Source organism: Chelmon rostratus, chromosome 4 (assembly GCF_017976325.1).
Source record: "Chelmon rostratus isolate fCheRos1 chromosome 4, fCheRos1.pri, whole genome shotgun sequence".
NCBI classification, from domain to species: domain Eukaryota; kingdom Metazoa; phylum Chordata; class Actinopteri; order Chaetodontiformes; family Chaetodontidae; genus Chelmon; species Chelmon rostratus.
The window spans coordinates 30,585,893-30,606,466 of record NC_055661.1 but is presented as its reverse complement, the minus strand read 5'-3'; the positions used below and the strand labels follow the sequence as shown (position 1 = coordinate 30,606,466).

The following is a 20,574-nucleotide window of genomic DNA, read 5'->3' as shown; positions in this document are numbered from 1 at the left end:
GATACAGTGTTGTTTCACACAGTGAAAGTCTGTTTAATCCGATCAGCAGAGTTTTATTAGAAAGTGTTGATGTAGGTCAGACTGCTTTCAGCTTTTTCCACTATAAACTCTGTCTGTAAAGGACGAGTATTTGCTTCCTGTTGTCTTCTCCTGAGAGACTTTCTGGTTGTCAGCCATGATGTATTCAGGGTCCTCAAGACAAAGACAGTGAGCTGCTGAGTCCTGCTGATAAAACACACCACAGCTCCTCTGTTGTTGGAAGAAAACACAAGCTGAGCCTCTGAGCCTGAACACAACACCAGGGAACAGCCGGCCTTTGTCCTCGGTGTGTTTTTAATCCCCCGTCATCAGAAACATGTATGTTAGGTTACTTTCACTCTCTCTCCCTCCAGTCAGATTCCCCAGGCCCTGGATGCTGCTCACTCATCCTGTGCCTCCTAAAATCACCAAATACGTCAAGTCTCAAACTAAAACAGATTTTGTATCAGACGTGTATCAGACGTGGTGTCTGTGATGTCATCCATAGTTTTCTGAAGAGCCATTGTGAAGCTCAGTGACAGCGACTGACTCTGAAAAGCTCCCCACAAATCCACAAATGGACCAAGAGGTGGAGCGGGGGTGGAACTGAGACGGACCAAATGAAGCCTGGTTGCTCAAACCTAGCAGCTAGCTGTCACTCAAAGTAGCCATGGCCATGATTACGTATAATTTTAAGACTTAGTATAATTTATATGAGTTCTATAAAAATAGAGAGAACAAACCATTGTGTAATAATAACAGTGGCGTGCACAGACTTTTTGAAGGGCAGGGGCGAAAAGGACTTCACTTGAGCCCGTGTTTTGGCTTCCAAGAGGGCACTTTAGTATGCGTTTTTCAACATTTGGGCCATGGGGGGGCCCAAATGTTGAAATGAATAATAATGATGACAATGAACTTTATTTGTACCTTTCACACAAGAAATGCAGCTCAAACTGCTTTATGAAAAGGAAATCAAATCACATACAACAAGTTCCTCACACAAAAAAACTGACAGAATGAACATTAAACAGGGAAAGAAAGTTAATGTTAAATAAGATGGAGAATAAAGCCCAGTTGATAATAATTGTAAAAATAGAATAATAGATTAAGAATGAAAAGAACGAGAAAGCATAACATAAAATTAAAAGCGCTCAGCACGAGGTTCTGGACTCAAACACCAGGGAAGGAAAAAAGGCCGGTTTTAATAACAAAAAGACTCTCAAAATACAAAAATGAACAAAAGGTGCTTAATAGTCAAAAGTACGAACAAAGACGCTAAGGATAAATTCTGTCTTCTCAAAAAACTCAGAAACAAAAAGACTCTCTAAGGTAATCAAGGTTTTCAAGGTATCAAGGCTGGACTGACAAGGATCACAGGACAGGGGAGACGCAGACAATAAGGTAACAAGGAACAGGTGGAGACAGTCAGACAGAGTCAAACTGTTGCTGAGTCCAGACTCCGATCCATAAAACTCCTCGAGTTTGGCTGGATTTACCTTGAGATGAAGACACAGATCTCAGATCAGGTTCTGTACGTCCATCAGTCGTCTTTGACACATTGAATGTGTGTGTCAGCTGGTTTCTGAACAGCTGATGTTTGACTGTGATTGTAAATGAATTCAGATCTTTTCATCTCCTCTTCATGTTTTATTCACACTTTGATCTGGTTTGTCTGTTTTAGTGATTCACTTTGTTCCTGAACACAGACTGACGACACACTTTTTAACACATTTATTTATTAGCACAAGTACTTCTCCAGTCTTTTCCATGATAAAACATTCAGTGTGTCAGTGCAGTGTTTGTTCTCGTTGTGGTTCCAGGTTCAGGTTTAGTGTAGGAGATTCTTAAAGGAAAGAGGTTCAGGTTGGTTCTGGAGGTTTTCAGCTTGTTGTTGTGTAGTAGTAGTAGTAGTAGTAGTAGTAGTAGTAGTAGTAATAGTTTTTCAGTGATAAGTTCAGTTGTTTTTCTTCTTCACGTCTCAGTGGGTTGTTTAAATTCTGTGTGAAGCTCTCAGTCAGATTTTCTTTTTAGTTTCAATTTGTTTTACATCGTCAAGTTTGAGCAGACGGTAAATATAAATTATTAACAGTATCAGATACTTCTGGAGAACAAAGCTGAGTGTCATAGTTTCAGGCTCCATTCTGTCACTTTGCTTCCTGAATTCATCAGTTCCTCTGAGGAGCTGCGTGGAACGGCTCAGAACACGTCAAACTGCACAAACACATAAGGTGGAAGTCTACATTCACCAAGGTCGCAGGCTGGCAGGGTCCAAACCAGAGAGACAGTCAAACTGGGCAAACTTATCCAGATGGGAGGTGGGCAGATAGTCGTCAGTCTGGGGGTCAGGACAGATGAAATGGGAGAGGTGGAAGTACTGCCTCACTTTAGCTTGCAAACAGATTGATGCCACACGTGCACAGCTGTCTTTAAAAATGGCGTTTTTCTTCCTTTGTTCACAAGAACTTTACCTGTAAATAAAGAACTTTACCTGTAAATAAAGAGCTTTACCTGTAAATAAAGAACTTCACCTGTAAATAAAAAAGAACTTTACCTGTAAATAAAAAAGAACTTTACCTGTAAATAAAGAACTTCACCTGTAAATAAAGAGCTTTACCTGTAAATAAAAAAGAACTTTACCTGTAAATAAAGAACTTTACCTGTAAATAAAGAGCTTTACCTGTAAATAAAAAAGAACTTTACCTGTAAATAAAGAACTTTACCTGTAAATAAAGAGCTTTACCTGTAAATAAAAAAGAACTTTACCTGTAAATAAAAAAGAACTTTACCTGTAAATAAAGAACTTTATCTGTAAATAAAGAACTTCACCTGTAAATAAAGAACTTTACCTGTATATAAAGAACTTTACCTGTAAATAAAGAGCTTTACCTGTAAATAAAGAACTTTAGCTGTAAATAAAGAGCTTCACCTGTAAATAAAGAGCTTTACCTTTAAATAAAAAAGAACTTTACCTGTAAATAAAGAACTTTACCTGTAAATAAAGAACTTCACCTGTAAATAAAGAACTTTACCTGTATATAAAGAACTTTACCTGTAAATAAAGAACTTCACCTGTAAATAAAGAGCTTTACCTGTAAATAAAGAATTTTACCTGTAAATAAAGAACTTCACCTGTAAATAAAAAAGAACTTTACCTGTAAATAAAAAAGAACTTTACCTGTAAATAAAGAACTTTACCTGTAAATAAAGAGCTTTACCTGTAAATAAAAAAGAACTTTACCTGTAAATAAAGAGCTTTACCTGTAAATAAAGAGCTTCACCTGAAATCAGCTTCTCTTGACAGTGTTCACTCAGCTCCGGTTCCCTGTAGTCCACCCAAGATCTCAGCAGACTCCGAGCTTTTCTCCTCCTTTTTTAGCCTTTTCAACACAAATGTTGCTGCGTAGAAACAAGCTGCTGATTGGACCGTGCTTCTTTTGGTACGAGAACATATGACAGCTGGTGTTCTGGTGTTATTTGCTGAGTGTTTTAGTTTATTTAGTTATATTTGGTTTGTCTTTGTAGCTTTCAGCTCGTCAGATTTGACCCAAACTTTAGGAAGTGGCAGCACCATGAGACCATAAAACTGTTCTCATGGTGCAGTGGAGTGATCGGTCCACCAGAGAGTTGTGTTGAATGTTTGGGAGCCAGAATACGTGCTTCCATGTCTTTAATGTTGGATTGGTTTTATTTCACCTTCAGTCATTCTCGTCAGCAGGATGTCGGTTTAGTATTGAAATGTTGTCCGTACTTTGGACAGTTCAGTGTTTGTTTCCACACAGATCCTTCTTTGATTGGTTGATTGATGGAAGTGATTTGGTGACTGGGAGTACAGAAGAGCTCTCCACAGTACTAGTTACTTTCACTAAGGGTTAAAATACAAGAGGCTTATTTCCATTGTGGTCCTCCTACAAAAACATCGAATCAAAACAGCATAAAACATGATAGAATGAGGTAATGTGGCAGCCAGCATGTTCCAAGTTCCCTCAGTGTGTAAATCAAGCTGTTTAAACCATCTTTTCAGACTCTCTGATGTGAACAGTGTTTGGCTGAAGGAAGATGATTCCTCTGTGCAGAAGTGTTCTTATAAAGTCTGAAACCAAAACAATATGACATTTATTGAACTACCTCTCGTGAAACAGCTGTGAGAGATTCACATTACGAAACACTTTCTCCAGAGAGAAAACATTTGTTGTGTTCTGCGTTCAGAATGTGTTTATGAGGAGAGAGAACAGAAATCCAATCAACAACAGGAAATGACCCTCTCACAGGATTACTGGGTCGAAGTAGACCGCTCCGGTTTCCAAACCAAAGATTTTAAGCATCAGTTCTGCTTCACTCAATGATATCCTGCATTTCCCAGGATGCCCTGGGACAGCTGGGACCTGGAGGGGGGACTGGTTGTATTCAGCTGACTAGAAAAATGTAAAAGCAGAGCAGAAACGGTTCAGTACTGACGAGTCAGCTGGTTTTTATTTCCTCCCCAGGAAACGTTTCCTGCCTCAATCTGCAGAAACACAAACGCTGTTTCATAAAAGAAGTTCTTCTGTCGAGTGGAACTTTTTGGTTCCACAAATGTCACAGGCTGGTCCTCCTCATCCTCCTCATCTTCATTTTTCTCATCCTCCACTTTATCTCTTCATCTGCCGATGTGTCTGTGATGTCCGAGGGGAGTTCAGGCTTTCTTCAGTTGATGTGATGAAGAGGCAGAAAGGCCAGATGGGAAATTTACCTGAATTCTCCTGTGAACATAAAAAACTGTGAAGAGACAAACGGCTTTCATCTGTTCCACCTCCTGCTTCTCCTCCTCTTCGTTCTTCTTCCTCTTCTTGAGCTTCCTGTCACTTGAATCTCTGAGACTCTTGAATCCTGCTTGACTTTAAAAAATTCCCAGCATGCACTGCAACTTGCTGCAGAGTAACGTTACCAGAAATGTTTAAAGAAGTTTGAGAGGAGCAGCAAACAGTGAAGTGAAGAGATGAAGAGTGAGGTGAAGTGACCTGAAGTGCAGAGCAAAGTGAAGAAGAGCAACCTGACCTGCAATGATTTTATTTTACATACAAGTTAGTTGTGGTGAGGTGAGATAAAGGAAAGTGGAGTGATGTGACTTCACATGCGTGAAGTGTAACTAAAGAAAGGAGAGCAGAGTGAAATAAATGGAGGTGTGGTCTGTCAGACGTCCCATCAGGCAGCAGGATTCAGTTTGACGTCTCCCCTCTCCTCGTTTATCCTCAAACAGACATTTCTCTTCTCGCAGGTTTCACGACTTAAATCCTTGAAGATCTGCCTGTCAGAGCGTCGTTACGGTGATGGGCGATGTGTTCTGTATCACCATAACAACAGAGAGAGAGAGAGAGCATCTCTTTGATCTCCAGCCTCTCTCTGTCCGGCCGTCTGGTGGCTTTTCTCCTCTGCTGCTGATTAACTCAGGACGAACAGGATGTCCCGACGCCTGACAACCACAACCTGAGATTAACATACAGATCAAAGATTAACCTGTCACAGTCTCAAGAGGTGATGACTGTAACAGAGACAGGGAGACAAACAGGCCCCCGGCGGCCCGAACTCACCGAGCTGATGACAGATGATGAATTGCAGGATCAACATTCGTCAATTCATCGTTATCTTAAAGCTGATTAATCTCTGCTTAGACACCCGTTCACTGTCCTACCTGTTCAGGAGCAGAGACCAGCCACAGCTCAGCTCTTCCTCTTTTGTTCTTCACAGTGAACTGGCCTTTACATCTCTGTGTCCCGTCAAAATGTGTCCGTGCATCTGTCCTCTCAGTCATAATGTCATCTGTCATTTGAACACAGCTGTTCTCAGGTGTTCTGACGATGATGTCGTTGTATTTGAGAGGACAGATTTGTGAAAACACCCCCTCCATTGTTTGCTTCAGTGTGGTTTCTGTGGTTGCCATGGTTACACTGAGTTAAAAGTTCAGTTATTATCAGAATATCTGATCATGACAGCTGCAGCATCTCCTCACAGATACAACCGCTCGCTGTCTGAAAGGACCTGAAGTGATCGGGCAGAAAAAGCTCCTCATCTCTGCGATGCTGGACACGTGTGATCGGTGACATCACTGCTCCTCCAACCACATCAGACAAAGCAGAATCAGACCGGAACAGATCCATTTCCTTTCCTGCAGCCAGAGGAGGAGGTGTGAAGTGTAATCTGAGTTTCATCTTGTGTGTCTGCAGCCCGTTAGCTGAGTGTCAGCTGGAGTTAACGTTCAGAGAATCGATTCATTTACAGACAGAACGAAACTCGGCTTTCATGTCAGAGTTTAATGTGACCTTCAAATGGCTGCTGACTCTGCATCTGTGCTGACTACCACCTGACCACCCAACGATGCAGCAGAGCTGAGAATGGGGGGGGGCACACCAAGCGCCAACATAAAGTGTCTGAAATGCGGCAAAAACAACAATTTGATCAAAATCTAAGAACGAAAAGTTGTTTTCAGCCATTCGATAGTCGTGTTACGCTTCAAGTCAGACGAAAGTAAAGATGGAAAAGAGCAAAACTGAACAAACAGGTGACATATCTGAAGAAGCATTATATCACTCTTTGAAAACTCCTGAGAGGCGGGAAATGCTCATCGAGTTGGTCTGTGTGAAAGATTTTGACGGAGCAAAAGACAAAATTAGTCAAAAAATATGGAACACAACCAATGAATTAATGGTAAGAAGAGTTAAACCAACATCATCCTTTTTTAGCAGATCAATATGTGACAAAGATATGAGTAATAAAACACTGTAAGTTTAAAAGGTGGAAAAAACAAAACAGAATGATCACCTGCTGATCCTCTCTGACAGAAACTGACCTGGAAACAGCTCAAAGTCAATATATTTACTGTCTGAGCTCATCAGCTTCAGTGATTTCTGTAAATATCTGCTGATTCTGGATCTGATGCAGCAACACGTTTCAAACACGTTGTGACAGGAGCAACTAAAGACTGGGAAAGATGTGGAACGCTCCAAAAACACCTGTTTGGATCATTCCACAGGTAAACAGGCTGATTGGTAACAGGTGATAGTATCATGATTGAAAGGCTCAGTGGTTCACAGCGAGGATGGAGCGAGGGTCAACACTTTGTCAACACGTGATTGGATGAAGAGATTAATACCTGGACTCAGGTACTTCAGGAAACTGATGTCAGGAAACTCAGTTTGTCAGTGATTGATTCTGGTTTTATTTTGTTTTACAGAGTCCAGACTCTCTTGAAATCATTTGTACTATACTTTGCTTTAGAATCTACAATATGCAATAACTTGATGAGGAAATGTGATCGACTTCTTGTTGAGACTCCAGACTCAGACCTCAATACATGTTTTTTACATTGAGACCAGAAGTAGCTGTAAAAAATGGCGGACCTTACGCGATAAACCTTTTCACTCACGCATGTAAGACTCACATGGACACCTGAAGATACTTTACATGCACACATGAGTAGTATATATTCCGCTGTGTGTGCAGGTGGTGGCGTGTGAACACTTTCAGCATGTATTTCATGTATTTCTGACTCTGGCGATTTGTTGTACACGCACGCCTCCCCCCGATGCTAGCATAAACTGGATACACAGTGCTCTGACTCACCATCCCACCCAATATGCCAGAGTTCAGTGACCTTCATTTGCCTCGCATAGACTCACTTCCTGGTACATATTTATTCATAAATCCATCGGACAGCCCCCCCTTCGTATGTAGCTCTCATTTAAAATTAGTAACTGTTTGTTTACCCCCACTGTCTGTCCCTCAGGTTCGCACTGAAATGAGCAAACAGGCCTTTATGTTCTCTGCCCTGCAGTCTGGAACCACCCGCAGACAGATCTCCTGCTCGATAGGCTGATCCCAATTAGAGCTTTTAAAAAGTAGAGAAGAGTTCGCTGGACCCTCTTCCTCCTGTCTGTCTCTTAGGAATGTGATTCTGTGGTTTGATGTAGCGCAGCGACGATTCATGACTCATGATTTAAAGACCTGCCTTCAAGGAGACTTCCCAGAGCTTCAGGTACAACGCTGCTCACATGTGGAAGTAGCATTTGTGTGTTTAAGGACTCTTGGTCCAGTATTACAAAATAAAAATCTGGGTTTGTACTCCTAACCTTGAACTCATACATTTAAGAGCATGCAACCCTAACCCTGCCTAATGCAAGCCATCACATCCAAAGCTACCTCACCTGTAGCCACCTGAATTCAGACGCAAATTACAAAACAAGCCTGCTGCACTGATATTTGTACGAGAGGACTTCAGTCACCATCAGATGGACTACGCTCAACCAGGGTGTCAGCAGTTTGTCAGCGGTAGCACACAGATTAATGAGGCGTTCATAGACGTGGGTGTGATATTTAACTGGAGTTTGATCGTATGTGTGCTGCGTTCTCTCACATTTCTCCTTAGAGAGACAATAAAAGCTAAGCTAATCAGATTCATGTGTGACCCATCACAACCTTCAGGAAACAGCCGTCAAGTCTGTGGTCAGGTGTGGGAGACCGATGCTTCCTTAATGATCCAACAAATACATTTCGTGCACATTCCCTTTAATTTAACAGGATCCAGAACATTTCCCAATAGCGCCACCATGTGACCAGTTACTGGATGTCAATAGCCAGTTGTGAGGAGCATCATTTCAGTTTTCTCTGGATTCTGGAACACCAGTTTTGATGGTTTCCTGTTGGTTCTGTGATGGTTCTCTAATGGTTCTCTGATGGTTTGCAGACTCTCCAGAAACAGATTTGCACTCCAGACACCAAATAGGATCTAAATTTCTCTGATTTCTGACTGATTATCTGATGTTTGATTGATGAGTAATCTGTTCTGCTCTGATCCCCTCTGACATGTCCACTCTCCTCCTGGTTCCCCTCCTGATTCTCTGGCTGGTTCTCCTGGTTCTAATTCCTGATTCTGTGTAGAACCGGTTCCACCTGCAGATGGTGATGGGGGTTCCAGAGTCTGGTCTGTCCGACCTGCTGCTGACGGTTCTGCAGCGGTCCGGTTGGAGGGAGGGCACTGTGGTTCTGTGTCGGGGCTGGGAGGAGTCTCGGGGCCTGTTGCAACTCCTGGACGGTCAGTCTGCATCATGGGACAGTGGGGGCGGGACCACCTGGAACCTGCGCACCATCCTGAACCTGACACAGTTGGCACACGATGACACTCAGATCCACGAGTTCCTGTCTCGACACTTCAGACAGAGCCAGCACTCGCCGGCATCAGTACTGCTTTTTGGAGCCGACCCGCTATGTGCCGCAGCGGTGCTGCGCAGTGCTCAGGACCTGGGCCTCACATTACCCATGGTGCATTGGGTGCTGGGCCAGCCGCTCAGCCCTGATGCGCTGCACGCCATCGGGCTGCCGCTCGGCCTGCTGGCCTACGGAGAGGTGGAGAGGAAACCGCTCGACTTCTATATCAGAGACGCCTTGCAGCTTGTCACCAGGGCCGTTGCCGCAGCAACTATGGTGAGACCGGACCTGGCTCTGATCCAGAACATGGTGAACTGCTACGACAAACCCAACAAACACGAGGTGCCATCATCAGGGCAGTACCTGTCCAGGTAACAGCCATCAACAGTCCCTCATTAGCATATTAATCGAATGATGATCCTTCCTTATTTCAATGTTCAACCATTTTTGTTATGTGGAGTTTTATAGAGGTGTTCGTTAGTATAATCATAATTACTTATACTTCCAATTACAGTTGCTTCTGTTATCAAACCAAGATTAAATATTGTATTAAATATCTTCTCCAGAAGATTTTGAAAATGATTTGGTCCCCACAGTCTCCAGTTCTGATGCTGATATAAATGGATTTTCATTTTCTCATCAGTGACGGGAAATAACAGCAGATTTGTGTTCATTATCAGATTTAATCAGACAAAAATATTTACATGTATTCCTTCATTTGTCCAAATGACTTCCAGCAGCCAGCAGCTGTTTCAACGTGAATTCTTCTCTCATGGAGGCAGAGCTCTGTCTCTCTGCCCCCCCTCTCTCTGTCTCTCTGCCCCCCCTCTCTCTGTCTCTCTCTGTCTCCCTCTCTGCCCCCCCTCTCAGTCTCTCTGTCTCTGTCTCTCTCTCTGCCCCCTCTCTCTGTCTCTCTGCCCCCCTCTCTCTGTCTCTCTCTGTCTCCCTCTCTGCCCCCCCTCTCAGTCTCTCTGTCTCTGTCTCTCTCTCTGCCCCCCCTCTCTGTCTCTCTCTGTCTCTGTCTCTCTCTGTCTCTCTCTCTGCCCCCCTCTCTGTCTCTCTCTGTCTCTCTCTGTCTCTCTCTCTGCCCCCCCCTCTCTGTCTCTCCCTCTCTCTGTCTCTCTCTGTCTCTCTCTCTGCCCCCCCCGTCTCTCCCTCTCTCTGTCTCTCTCTCTGTCTCTCCCTCTCTCTCTCTCTGCCCCCCCCTCTGTCTCTCTGTCTCTCCCTCTCTCTGTCTCTCTCTCTGTCTCTCTGTCTCTCTCTCTCTCTGTGTCTCTCTCTGCCCCCCCCTCTCTGTCTCTCTGACTTCCAGTGTTCCAGCAGCTGTTTCAATGTGAATTCTTCTCTCATGGAGGCAGAGCTGTGTTATCAGTGAAGTGGAGCTTTGATTTCTCCATCCTCACCTCTCAGGCGGGAGGAGTTAAGACGAGGGGGGAGAGGAAACACTATGTACACACATACAAGCGTTCATATATATTCATGAATACAATCTGTGTGTTGGGTTATCCCCCCCCCCCGTGAATATAAACATGTTGGAGGTTTAACTTTTATTCATGAAGAGATTTATTACAGAGCCTAAAGCACGCTCTGTCTCTCTGCCCCCCTCTCTCTCTGTCTCCCTGTCTCCCTCTCTGTCTCTCTCCCTCTCTGCCCCCCCCGTCTCTCTGTCTCTCTCTGTCTCTCTCTCTCTCTCTGCCCCCCGTCTCTCCCTCTCTCTCTCTCTCTCTCTCTGTCTCTCCCTCTCTCTAATGATGTCATCTGTGGGTCAGAGTAACTTCACAAACTGATCACGTCCTGCAGTCACCAGCCACATGACCAAGTGACCCCCCCCAGGCCTGAGGGGGAGAATAAAGCCAATGCGGAAGTGCCACTGTAGAGTGGCTCCAAAAAGGGATTCGACCCCCATAGACCCCCATATTAAAATGACAACTCTATGATAAAATGTTTTTGGTCCCGGTAGTTAACCCCCCCCCCATGACAACCTAACAGGGCTGATTTTTTATAGAACTCAGATGTTGAAATTATATTATGCATATTTGTGGCCATGGCAGCTTTAAGTGTCAGGTAGCCTCAGCTCCACCCACCCTCCACCAACACCACTTCCTGTTCCTGAAACGTGTGGGTGACGTCGTCCATGTTTTTACTGTCTCTGCACGTGACGCTGGTTTGAGGAGGATAAAAGGTTTAACTGACATAAAGACATCAAACACATTCACAGTAAATGAAACTCACTCAGACCGAGATAAAAACCTCAGAGGGCGGATTATCTGCTGCAGAAGAAGAAAAGAACCAAAGAGGAGAAAGGGATGGAGAGTGAAGAGAAAGAAAACGGACTCTTTAAACTGACAGAAGAAGAAACAGAAGAACACCTTCAAACTCTGAATAAATCACTAAACGACAAATTGTCCATCAGGTTCGGATGTTTGTTCAAGTTAAACTTTTATCCTGATGGCAGCGCCAACACGTGTTCAGGCAGTCGCCATTATCACCAGGAAACATCTTCTGAGGAGGACAAATATTCACAGAAACAATCTGCCACAGGTTGTGGCTTTAGAATCACAGAGATGGTTTATGGCTTTGAATGTATGCATGTGTAACAGAACCATGACTGAACGTTCGTCTCCATCCTGCTGCGTGAATCTGATTCACTGATGGAAATAAACAGCAGGTGGCGCTGATCCTCCAGTCGCTGCCATTTAATCACCACAGAAGAAGAGACACAACTAGATGACATCATTGAAAGAGCTGCAGTCAAAGGTCAAACAATGAAAACATGATGGAGACATTTCTTTTTGTTTCGTGTGCTGATGTGAGGAAGGTCACAGCCTCCTCCTCATCCTCCACACAGATCTGATGTTTTCAGCTCTTCACTGAAGAGACGAGTGACGTTTAAGTCACATGTTCGACGTAGGTCATCATTTATTTATTCTCTATTCAGTCTGTCTCTGGTTTGACTTTAACAGCTCAGACAGGAAACACGTTCAGACGTCCGCTCGTTTTTTTTACAAGCAAACTGAAAACCAGCGGACAAAAACAGAAACACACTTGTTGTTCCTGAACATAGAACCTCAGGACTTTTCCAGGTTCACGTAGCCACCACATAAATATGTATGTTCCATCGCTGTTTGCTGAATGGCTCCAAGGTCAAAAGGAGCTGAAAACATTGTTAAATGTCTTCACATCAGTTCAAATCTACGTCTGATTTAGAGTTTCAAACATGTTAATCAGCTGATCTCTGATGTCATTCAGTAATTAAACACAATGAGGACTGACAGAGTAAGATGAAGTCGTGGACTTCCGACAAACACACAGAATTTTGTTTTGGTTTATTTTGAATACTAGAAGGGTGACCGTCATCCGCTGAAGAGGTTTTGCTGTGAAATGGTAGAACCTGGGGAATCAAAACCAGCCACATGACAGTTCAACTTGAAAATACAAAGGAAACAACCACTGAACTGACACCATGGCCTAGAGGCCCCGCCCCCAGCATGTCTCTGTGATACCTACTGTTTCTTTCTGCCCTTTAGGTTCCTATCCAACACGTCTTTCTCTGGTCTGACCGGTCCTGTCCGAGTCCACCAGAACCGATCTCAGGTCCTCACCTCACAGCGATTCCACATCTGGAGCCTGCGGCGGGACGCATTGGGTCAGCCCACCTGGGTGACAGTGGGCAGCTGGGAGGGAGGTCAGCTGCAGGTGGAGGACCAGGGAGTCTGGCAGGGACCCAAACCTCGCAACAGGGCAGAAGGGAAAGGTGGGAGGACCAGGGGGCGCTGGAGGGCAGGAATGCCGGTAGTGGGGAGTCGGGTCCGGGTGGTGACCCTGGTGGAACATCCCTTTGTGTTCACGCGGGACTCGGACGATGAAGGCAGTTGCCCTGCCGGTCAGTACTGCCTGGACGCTGGCACGAACAGCTCGGAGACTCTGGAGAGGTTCTTCAGGGAGGTGGCAGGCGGGAACAGCAGCTTTCTACCTGCAGAGTACAGCAAGTGTTGCTACGGATACTGCATTGACCTGCTGGAGAAGCTGGCAGAGGACCTGGGCTTCGAGTTCGACCTTTACATTGTCGGGGACGGGAAATATGGCGCGTGGAAAGGGGGACGCTGGACTGGGCTGGTGGGCGACCTTCTGAACGGATTGGCAGATATGGCCGTCACCTCCTTCAGTATTAACTCAGCTCGGAGCCGGGTGATTGATTTCACTTCGCCTTTCTTCTCCACCAGCTTGGGCATCCTAGTTCGCAGTAAGGACACGGCAGCCCCCATCGGTGCCTTCATGTGGCCCCTGCACTGGTCCATGTGGGTGGGTATCTTCCTGGCCCTGCACATCACGGCGCTCTTCCTCACGCTGTACGAATGGAATAGTCCGTATGGCATGACGCCTCACGGACGCAACAGGGTCAGGGTGTTTTCATACTCGTCGGCCCTGAACCTTTGCTACGCCATCCTGTTCGGACGCACCGTCTCCTCCAAGACACCAAAGTGCTGGACGGGTCGATTTCTGATGAACCTGTGGGCCATCTTCTGCCTGCTGGTGCTTTCCAGCTACACTGCCAACCTCGCCGCTGTCATGGTGGGGGAGAAGACCTTCGAGGAAGTGTCAGGGATCCATGATGCCAAGGTGAGGTTTTGAAGTCTTTATTTTTTTGATTCCACATGTCTCTGTTCCCCAGAGCAAAACAAAGTTTGGAAACCAAGTGCAGGTGAAGCCATCACCATCTGTTGTACTCCAAAAAGAGTGACATCATCAGACTGCAACCAATACTTTGTCTTTTGAAGAATGAAGATCTAGTTTAGGCAGACTTTCTTAGCGCTGGGATCAGGACACGTGGCCTCACGTTTCTGTGTCGCTCGTTGATGATAAAAATGTCAAATTAAATATGTTTTCATATTCTCATTGAGCTTTCATGGTCATAACATTTGATCATCAGTTATCCTTAGGTCTAAATTATGGAACTAATACATTCAGTTGATTGGAACCTCGTTTTTTAATGCTAATGCTAGAAATGCTAAAATTGTGTGAATGATTCTCTAATTCACTGGACAACCATGAAGATTTGGGGAACTAAAACTATGGAAGAGCTGAGCTTTAGCTTTGTTATAACCTGTTAGTGTTAAACTTCTTACTGAGGATGTTGCAGCTACGCGTTGAGCATCTTCAACCTCTGGACCGCCAGGATGTCCCAATGATGAACATGTAATGATTCATTATTCAGTGTTAATGGGGAGGGAACAGAGGTCTCACTGATTCTGATAAAAAATCTTAGATCTGAACTGAGTGTTGGTTTCAGTTTGGACTCTTTTTTCATTCATTCACCTTCCTGTCGTGAAATGATTACAGATACCTGCCTCTTCCTAATTACACTTTTAATTCTGCAGCTGACTGAAGCATGAAACACGGCTGTGTTTAAACTGCCGGGGCTGCTGGGAGCTAGAGTGGGGGGGGGGTGACTGGATTGGACGTCCATCTGTGCGTGATTAGTTTTTTATTTTTAACGTAGAGAGACTTAGAGGGCAGCTCTGATACTGTGACATCGTCTCAACATTGTCTTCCTCCAACACATCCAACTGTCCAACCACTATTTCCAGCAGTGTTGTTGGCGTCATCAACCTCTTAGCTTTATGTCTATCCTGTAGCTTTAAACATCTATGTGAACAGCTTTATATGCGATTAAATGGTCCAACTGACACCCTGGTCTGACGTGGATCTCTGTAAGACAAGTTAATGACATGTCACTTTCGCTGTAATACTGATTATCAATAAAGGGCGTTGATAGACTGCATAGCAAACATAGCAAAGTCTGTAACACTAACAATATTCAGTCATATTAGAGAAACACACTTAGTTAATACTGACATTCATCAACATCGTATTAGCATCAACATAACACATGCAGCAGTACCTGCAGTGTGACATGCAGAAATATGAGGTGATATTGACCCAATGATTATTCTATGACAGGACATGATGTGTTTTTGAATTCCAGTTCAACTGAATCATTATTGGATGTGGAAATGACAACGTCATGCAACTGTTGTTTACAACCAACAACAAAGCCAAATCCAACAGTCCTCGGCTCACAGTTTAAACCCTCGGGGAGAACATTACTCCTAAATGTGTAAATCTGAGCTCCAAAAAGTGACTTCACATGATTTCACGATTCCAGTTGTATGTGCACGTTGCATTTATTTTTCCATCTGACCACCTTCGTCAGCTATAAAGTATTTAAATCATCTCTTTGTTTAACTCCTGCTTTAATCCTTCTCTGTCTCCTTCTTCCTTCTTCTTCTTCTTCTTCTTCTTCTTTCTCCTTCCTCTTCACTGGTGTGTCAGCTGCATCATCCATCCTGGGGTTTTCGCTTTGGGACAGTGAGGGAGAGCAGCGCAGAGGATTACATGAAGAAGAGTTTTCCAGAGATGCACGAGTACATGAGACGCTTCAATGAGCCGACCACACCTGAAGGTGTCGCCACTCTCAAGTAAGAGAACCTACGAGAACAGATGAGAACAAACCAGAACAGGCCAGAGGAGATCCCAGAGGACACACCAGATGAGATAGACAAGATAGACAAAAATATGAGACAACATAGAGAAAAGCCAGGTCCAAGACCAGAACAGACAAACACAGAGGAGAACAGATACGTTCAGGGTTTGAGCTGAACATAAGTACCGTAGTCCGATTCTGCATGTCTCTAATTGTTCTGCAGTAATGACAAATGAACTGTAAGAACTGGATGTAAGACTGTATTTGTATAGCGCTTTTCTAGTCTAACAACCACTCAGTGCACTTTCACAACACAAGCCTGAGCCAGGAAAGTGACAGTTTTAATGAAGGATGCTACAGTCTTTGTTTTCATGTAGTCATCCTGAAACTGGATGAGGGGACAGACTTTTGAAGCTGACTGGGATCTCCACAGCATCACTCTCTCTTAAACAGCACACAACTTCTTGCTTTCATTTTTGTTGCTGCTGGATGTAGACTGAACTAGATGTAAACAGAGCTGCATTGGGATGCAAACTGAACTGGGTGTAAACTATAATCTTGGATCTAAACTGAGCTGGATAACAACTGTGAACTGGATCTGGATATAAACTGGGACATGGATGTAAACTGACATGCATGCAAAATTATCTGGATGGAAACTGAACTAGAGGTAACCTGTGCGCTGAATGTAAACAGAACTGGTTTCAAACTGCAGTGAATGTAACCTGAGCTGATCTGAACTGTGAGCTGAATGGAAGCTGTGAGCTTGATGGCAACTGAGCCGGATGTGAAGTGTTTTCAAACTGATCTGAATGTAACCTGAGCAGGATCTAAACTGAACTGGACGACAACTGTGAGCTCAATATAAACAGCTGTGAGCTTGATGGCAACTGAGCTGGACATAAACGGAACTGGATGTGAACTGTGAACTGGTTTCAAACTGATCGGAATGTAACCTGAGCTGGGTTTAAACTGTGAGCTGGGTTTAAACTGTGAGCTGGATGTGAACTATGAGCTGGATTTAAACTGTGAGCTGGGTTTAAACTGTGAGCTGGGTTTAAACTGTGAGCTGGATGTAAACTATGAGCTGGATTTAAACTGTGAGCTGGGTTTAAACTGTGAGCTGGGTTTAAACTGTGAGCTGGATTTAAACTGTGAGCTGGATGTAAACTATGAGCTGGATGTGAACTATGAGCTGGATTTAAACTGTGAGCTGGGTTTAAACTGTGAGCTGGGTTTAAACTGTGAGCTGGATGTGAACTATGAGCTGGATTTAAACTGTGAGCTGGGTTTAAACTGTGAGCTGGGTTTAAACTGTGAGCTGGATGTAAACTATGAGCTGGATTTAAACTGTGAGCTGGGTTTAAACTGTGAGCTGGGTTTAAACTGTGAGCTGGATGTGAACTATGAGCTGGATTTAAACTGTGAGCTGGGTTTAAACTGTGAGCTGGATTTAAACTGTGAGCTGGGTTTAAACTGTGAGCTGGATGTGAACTATGAGCTGGATTTAAACTGTGAGCTGGATGTAAACTGTGAACTGGATGTGAACTGTGAACTGGATGTGAACTGTGAACTGGATCCAAACTGAACTGGATGGAACGGATGTGAACTGTGAGCTGGATGTGAACTGTGAGCTGAACAGAAACTGTGAGCTGGATGGAAACTGTGAACTGGATGGAAACTGTGAACTGGATTCAAACTGAACTGGATGTAAACTATGAGGTGGATGTGAACTGTGAGCTGGATTTAAACTGTGGTTTGCGCTCTCTCGTAACTTCAGAGGAAGTCAGACCTGCTCTAATCGGGTCAATGGGTGGGAGCTTCTCTCTGATTGGATGAAAGACCACCCCCAACCCAGCTCTTTCAAATTAAAACACTACATGACTTACTTTATTCCAGTGACTCTTTTTTCATCATTAACAAACCATTATATTTAATGAATTGATTTTTCCACAATGAATTTCACTGTTTTTTAATTCAACATCTTGTTGTTTTGTTTTGTTTTTTTTAATACACAATATATTTTTAATATAGACTTTTAACCTGGGTTACACCTGATATAAACTGTGAACCTATTGCAAACTGACCTGAATGTAACCTGAGCTGGATGACAAATGTGAGCTGGATGTCAACTGTGAACTGAATCCAAACTGAACTGGGTGGAACGGGTGTAAACTGTGAGCTTGATGGAAACTGTGAACCTTTTGCAAATGAATGTAACCTGAGCCTGATCTAAACTGTGAGTTGTGTGAGCTGGATATAAACTGTGAGCTGGATGTGAACTGTGAGCTGGGTTTAAACTGTGAGCTGGGTTTAAACTGTGAGCTGGATGTGAACTATGAGCTGGATTTAAACTCTGGGCTGGATTTAAACAGTGAGCTGGGTTTAAACTGTGAGCTGGATTTAAACTGTGAGCTGGATTTAAACTGCGAGCTGGGTGTAAACTGTGAGCTGGGTTTAAACTGCGAGCTGGATTTAAACTGCGAGCTGGGTTTAAACTGTGAGCTGGATGTAAACTATGAGCTGGATTTAAACTGTGAGCTGGATTTAAACTGTGAGCTGGGTTTAAACTGTGAGATGGGTTTAAACTGGATTTAAACTGTTTAAGCTGGATTTAAACTATGAGCTGGATTTAAACTGTGAGCTGGATTTAAACTGTCAGCTGGATTTAAACTGTGAGCTGGGTTTAAACTGTCAGCTGGATTTAAACTGTGAGCAGGGTTTAAACTGTGAGCGGGGTTTAAACTGTGAGCTGGATGTAAACTATGAGATGGGTTTAAACTGTGAGCTGGGTTTAAACTGTGAGCTGGATGTGAACTGTGAGCTGGGTTTAAACTGTGAGCTGGATTTAAACTGTGAGATGGGTTTAAACTGTGAGCTGGATGTGAACTGTGAGCTGGGTTTAAACTGTGAGCTGGGTTTAAACTGTGAGCTGGATGTGAACTGTGAGCTGGGTTTAAACTGTGAGCTGGATGTGAACTGTGAGCTGGGTTTAAACTGTGAGCTGGGTTTAAACTGTGAGCTGGGTTTAAACTGTGATCTGAATGTGAACTGTGAGCTGGATTTAAACTGTGAGCTGGGTTTAAACTGTGAGCTGAACGTGAACTGTGAGCTGGGTTTAAACTGTGAGCTGGATTTAAACTGTGAGATGGGTTTAAACTGTGATCTGAATGTGAACTGTGAGCTGGATTTAAACTGTGAGCTGGGTTTAAACTGTGAGCTGAATGTGAACTGTGAGCTGGGTTTAAACTGTGAGCTGGATTTAAACTGTGAGATGGGTTTAAACTGTGAGCTGGATGTGAACTGTGAGCTGGGTTTAAACTGTGAGCTGGGTTTAAACTGTGAGCTGGGTTTAAACTGTGAGCTGGATGTGAACTGTGAGCTGGGTTTAAACTGTGAGCTGGATGTGAACTGTGAGCTGGGTTTAAACTGTGAGCTGGGTTTAAACTGTGAGCTGGGTTTAAACTGTGAGCTGGGTTTAAACTGTGATCTGAATGTGAACTGTGAGCTGGATTTAAACTGTGAGCTGGGTTTAAACTGTGAGCTGAATGTGAACTGTGAGATGGGTTTAAACTGTGAGCTGGGTTTAAACTGGATTTAAACTGTTTAAGCTGGATTTAAACTATGAGCTGGATTTAAACTGTGAGCTGGATTTAAACTGTCAGCTGGATTTAAACTGTGAGCGGGGTTTAAACTGAGCTGGATGTGAACTTCTAGCTGGATTTAAACTGTGAGCTGGGTTTAAACTGTGAGATGGGTTTAAACTGTGAGCTGGGTTTAAACTGTTAGCTGGATGTGAACTGTGAGCTGGATGTGAACTGTGAGCTGGGTTTAAACTGTGAGATGGGTTTAAACTGTGAGCTGGGTTTAAACTGTGAGCTGGGTTTAAACTGTGAGCTGGATGTGAACTGTGAGCTGGGTTTAAACTGTGAGCTGGATGTGAACTGTGAGCTGGGTTTAAACTGTGAGCTGGGTTTAAACTGTGAGATGGGTTTAAACTGTGAGCTGAATGTGAACTGTGAGCTGGGTTTAAACTGTGAGCTGGATTTAAACTGTGAGATGGGTTTAAACTGTGAGATGGGTTTAAACTGTGAGCTGGATTTAAACTGTGAGCTGGATGTAAACTATGAGCTGGGTTTAAACTGTGAGCTGGATTTAAACTGTGAGCTGGGTTTAAACTGTCAGCTGGATTTAAACTGTGAGCTGGATTTAAACCGTGAGCTGGATGTAAACTGTGAGCTGGGTTTAAACTGTGAGCTGGATTTAAACTGTGAGCTGGGTTTAAACTGTGAGCTGGATTTAAACTGTGAGCTGGGTTTAAACTGTGAGCTGGATGTAAACTGTGAGCTGGGTTTAAACTGTGAGCTGGATTTAAACTGTGAGCTGGGTTTAAACTGTGAGCTGGATGTAAACTATGAGCTGGATTTAAACTGTGAGCTGGGTTTAAACTGTGAGCAGGATGTGAACTGGGAACTAAATGTTCATTAACAAAGACCACGGCGATAACATTCAGATTTATAATGACTGAATGCAGATTTTGGATGGAGGATAACACCTGACGGTCGAGGGATGAAGGGATGAGAGATAAAGGGAAGGAGGGATGAGGGCAGAGGGATCACAGAGTAGGGGAAGAAGGGTGAGAGATAAGAAGATAAAGGGGGAGATGCAGGTCATGGATGAAGGGATGGAGTGCAATGATGGACCAGGAGACAGGATGGAGCCAAGGGAGGTGAGGCTCAGGGTGGGGGAACCGCCACGTTGGATGTTGTCAGACTTTCAGGTAAAGCCCCCGGTGGTTCCTGTATTCTAAAAGAGACAAGGGAAAGAGGAAAAGAAAAAGGAGTTAGGGGTGGGAGGGGTGCGAAGATCGTGTTGAAGGGGAAATTAATGAGTCC

At 43.9% G+C, this 20,574-nt stretch overlaps 1 protein-coding gene across 1 annotated transcript in view; it reads left to right on the top strand.

Moving 5' to 3' along the window:
- The window catches only part of grin3bb (glutamate receptor, ionotropic, N-methyl-D-aspartate 3Bb), a 65,522-nt gene that overhangs the window by 32,689 nt on the left and 12,259 nt on the right, over positions 1-20,574 (top strand). Inside the window, exons 2-4 of the mRNA XM_041936036.1 lie at positions 8,929-9,566; positions 12,723-13,815; positions 15,529-15,674. Coding sequence (XP_041791970.1) covers positions 8,929-9,566; positions 12,723-13,815; positions 15,529-15,674 — 1,877 coding nt within the window. The remainder of the gene's footprint in view (positions 1-8,928; positions 9,567-12,722; positions 13,816-15,528; positions 15,675-20,574) is intronic.